The following is a 4,682-nucleotide window of genomic DNA, read 5'->3' as shown; positions in this document are numbered from 1 at the left end:
CTCAATGCTCTTCAACTTTGTACTTATTTGGCTTTAACAATATTTTGATATGAGCGTCACTGATGAGTTTTATGTAGACGAAACGCGCGTCTGGCGTACTAAATTATAATCCTGGTACCTTTGATAACTATTAGTGCTCTTTGTAGAAATAAGATGAATCAGTATGAATGGCAATGACACAATTATCGACCAAAGTTTAAATGGAGTGGAATCCAGTAAGCCTTTATAGGAAATTCATACGCCTTCAACAATAAAATCTCATACCGTATAGTCGGTTATAAAAAGCCCCGACATGAAAAATATGAAACGATTCAATTAAAAAAAATTGTTTCCAGGAGCGTAATTTTTCGCAGTCTTTAAGGTCTATCAATTGGTGGACTGGTTTTTTTTCTGTTCTTTGTCGGGTTGTTGTCTATGTGTGTGGTGTATGGAACAATTGAAAGAGTACATGTATGAATGTCAAAGTTCATCAAACCTTGACCTCATTGTTATGAAATAATTGAATGTTGATAATTTGTCCTCCTGACAAGGTTATATGATATTTGTTTGGATCATTTATATTTTGATTTTTTATAATAAGTTTTACTGAAGGAAAAAACGACTTTGATTCAGGTATATAAGTACAATAGAATTCCGAACTTTGTACCTGTGCACGTTGAGAAACAAACCATTGCATCATTATTTGGAAATTTAGAGGAAATTCAGGCCCGTAGCCAGGAATTTCCAAAGGGGGGTTCGTTTGACTCACAAACTCGACTTTAACAGTCACAATTCGAACAGAACATCGACTTTAACAGTGCTTAATAGTTTTCAAGGGGGGGTTCGTCCGAACCCCCCGAACCCCCCCCTGGCTACGGGTATGAAATTTCAGGCCCATCCTTATCAAAAAGGCGCAGACATCGAATTCGAAAACCAGGACCAATTTTATAGTGTAAAGACATCATAACAATCTAAAATATTGAATTTCATATCAACTTTTCGTGATCAGACAACTGTTGCACGAATGATACATCTTTATTTTATCAGCCTATTATTAACTGAGAAATGCAAACATTTGTTACATTTTATTCTTAATGAAAAAAGAAGTGATAATAATGTGTACAAGTATTGATATAAGGAATGATTACAAAAATTTTAAAAAAACCACCACAACTCTTTACACTTCCAAAAGTTTCACTTAAAACATGTTGGCTTCTGATTTGTGGTCATCATTTATATTTCCTCATTTAAATAGCACTCCTTTGTATAAAATGCCTGTACGAAGTCAGGAATATGGAAGGTATTTTCCCTTGTTCTGTTGGTTGATAGTGTTTGATTTTGTTAGTTTTTTGGACTTCCCCTTTTTTCATCTGCTTTGGACCTCGATACTTCTGTTATACTTTGTTATTGTCAAATGTTAGAGACGATGGCCAGGTTGCTCTAAGAAATTTGCGAGTTCTTTCAAACAATGAAAAGAGTCGATTAACTTTGTAAATCTTTTGGGTAATTGTCTTCGGGACTATCTTAAAACATGTTACTGATTACTGCTTGGTTAATCTCAATTCTCATAAGTCAGTTATCTGTCTACAATTTGAATATTTGTGTATGTTGTGACTACAAAGGGGAAATAAAAATCGGCTTTTGTATACTGTCTTAATAGTTAATTTTTTCTATTAATCTGTCCGTGTTCATCACGATACATCTCCTTGGTTCTTTGTGAGGAAATTGTATCCATCTGTATGCGCCGCAAGTATAGATTTGTTGTTTGCCTATACATGGAAGGCAGGTTTTGTCATCAATGATGTATCTGTGTTTTCTAAAAGTACTGTTTTTTTCTCTCTGTTAAACATTAAGAATAAGAATTTATTTTATTTCCGGAGTAACTTAAACAAGTCTGACGCTATAATTACTTCCATAGTCGACAACGTTTTCACTGACTTATATTTTACACTTCCTTCTTACAAAAAATATGTCTTTAATAATTTAACACCGCAGTTAACTACACAATATCCTTTTTGATAAGAAACTTGGTCCTGGTTTTCGAATTTGATATCTGCGCCTTTTTGATAAGGATGGGCCTGAAATTTCCTCTAAATTTCCAAATAATGATGCAATGGTTTGTTTCTCAACGTGCACAGGTACAAAGTTCGGAATTCTATTGTACTTATATACCTGAATCAAAGTCGTTTTTTCCTTGATTATCTGTTTCTGTTTTTCTGCTGCTTTAAAAACAACGATTGCATTATTTGAATTTGTAGCTTCCACAAGGCATCTTTTCTGTGTCTGCAATTCTTTTTCCTCTTCTTTTACGTTATTTTCATCGAATTGTATTGGCGTGATTAGGCTTTCCCATCTTGCATCAAGTTTGTTTAGAAGTTCTCCAGACTGTTCTTTAATTATTTTGTGTAGCATTGACTCCTGATTATGAATTCGTTGTTTTTCCATTGAATACTTGGAGTGTTGTTCAGTTCTAATCTTCTGCAAGTTCAGCATATGTGTTGTTGTTGTCTTCAGATTCTGGTCTGTTCTGGAACAACTTTCTAATAAAAACTGTTTTGTCCAATTGAAACCCTCACTTATTTCAGTCATTTCATGCGTATTATGAACTTTAGTAATACACAGAGGGCAGACAACTTCCTGACAATATTTACAAAATAAGCAGCATATTTTCCCGATGTGTTTGTCACATTTAATGTTATTGAAATCATTAAATTGTCCCCATTCTTTAAGCTCATATGGATAGTGTCTTATGTCCACAATTTTATGTTCTTCGGAAGATTTGAATTTCTGATGAATTTTTCTGCATTTGTCACATATGAAGAAATTACACTGTAAACATTTCCATTGAATTCTATTTTCTTCTTCACACATCTGACATGGTACAACAGTCTGTCTTATATTTGAATATTTAGAAAAAGACATCCTCTGTGGAACTTATAATCACAATGACGTTTTCAACCAAAATACACAATGACTTTTATCGCTAACTATATGCCATATTTAAGTGTATATACGTTTGAGACTAACCTTAAACTTTGAACACCATAAAATAAACAGTGTTGTGTACATAATACAGTAGATAGGTTTTTAATCTATCGTATCTGCAAATTGCATGATAACGTACTTGATGGGTAAAAATTTGAACAGAAAGGGTTAAGCTTAAAATAAAACTACATCATTATCTTTTCTAGTGTTTGTATAAAAAAAACTATTGACTGATGTACTTTACTCTAATCTGTGATGTAAGCAGAATTATTTATCAAATTGTGTTTAATTTTACTTTTGACAATTCCATTGCATTTACATGTAAAGAAATAAACTCATCATGAAAGATAAAGTCATAACAATTACCGAATGTGTATCATTGACCAATGGAGATTTACTAGAACAAAATATTTTTGTGTTTTCTGTCAGATGCATCTAAGTTTTTGTCCATTCTTTTGTTTTTCACATATATTTACATTTTACAAGACAAAATAGACCAACTTTTATAATTGACAGGCATATATTTCCATGAGCAAGGTATTAAGTTGATTGAAATCAATTAAAGTACTTAAAATGTAAATAAAAGAATTAAGGTATTGAAAAACTTATCTCGTTATAAAAGTTAATTGGAAAAACGGAGCGCGGGGTTGAACATGTTTTGTGAGATCTGAACCTCCCGCTATACATCTAGTCAATGTAAAATAAGGAAACGCACAGAAATACGTACAGTAAAAGTAAGTTTAAAATAAGTCCGAGTCCGATGTCAAAACAGGTAACAAAAGAAACTAAGCAAAATGACAATGATACATACATTAACAAAGGGCTTCTAGCAGTCACTGAAATGCCAACTCTGGGCCTCAATTAAACTGATTGAAAGATTATGTTTTCATCATAGGAATATCAAGTACAATCCCGTGAAGATTGTGATGAGTATGTCTTCATCATATGCTTGTTCTTCTGATGGAAGCTACAATGTTGTAAATCATACGATTTCTCAAACAAATGTATATCTGATTACCATACCACATAAGGACAATATTTTGAATTTAATCTATGTGGTGTGTACTTTTTAATAACAAACAAAACCAGTTCTTCGGAAAAACTCAGCTGATCGATTTGGATCCCTTTATGGTAAAGATTGTTATCATTTTTCTTTAAATTATATCTTAAGGTGGTATGGGAGTATAAATAAATCAAACAAATAATTGTTAATGCTTTGCCAAATTGCAGTATATATCTTAACTATCAAAATTTCTGAACTTACATGTAAACAAACAGGATTAAATGACGAAAATAAATTTTCTTTTAAAAAGTTTATTTACCAAAAGAAAACAATTTTATAGCACTCTATTAACCTATATGAGTTTTAATTGAAGAATTCCATTGAAGGTTTATTGTTATTTTTGTTCATTTATTTTGCTTTAGTCTTTATGTGTGATAATTTTCCATGGAAAAGTGCTTGCATTTCAACCATGACAAGAGTTTTTTTATTTGTTTGTTTATAAATGTTGTCATATGAAATGATGTGGAATGTTATTACAATAAAAGTTCATTCTACGATTACTATTTTGTTCCTATTAAAGTTTTCAACCGTGTTCAAACTAATTTAACCATACAAGATATATTTGTTTAATATATATTTTACGGACGTCTATGCCAATATAAGGGAGTTGTATGTGACTGTCAAACAAACGAGAGGTTAAGATAGCTTAAAAACA

General features: G+C 31.8%; 1 protein-coding gene across 1 annotated transcript; it reads right to left on the bottom strand.

Annotated features, from left to right (window-relative positions):
* Window positions 1-1,107: 1,107 nt before the first annotated feature.
* On the bottom strand, window positions 1,108-3,007 carry LOC139492341 (E3 ubiquitin-protein ligase TRIM71-like). The gene has a single exon (XM_071280552.1). The coding sequence runs from the start codon at window positions 2,899-2,901 to the stop codon at window positions 1,975-1,977; it is 927 nt and encodes a 308-aa protein (XP_071136653.1). The 5' UTR covers window positions 2,902-3,007; the 3' UTR covers window positions 1,108-1,974.
* Between the last annotated feature and the right edge of the window lie 1,675 nt (window positions 3,008-4,682).

Source organism: Mytilus edulis, chromosome 10 (genome assembly GCF_963676685.1).
Source record: "Mytilus edulis chromosome 10, xbMytEdul2.2, whole genome shotgun sequence".
NCBI classification, from domain to species: Eukaryota; Metazoa; Mollusca; class Bivalvia; order Mytilida; family Mytilidae; genus Mytilus; species Mytilus edulis.
Note: the sequence above shows the minus strand (reverse complement) of the source record. Positions and strands in the feature narration are given on the sequence as shown.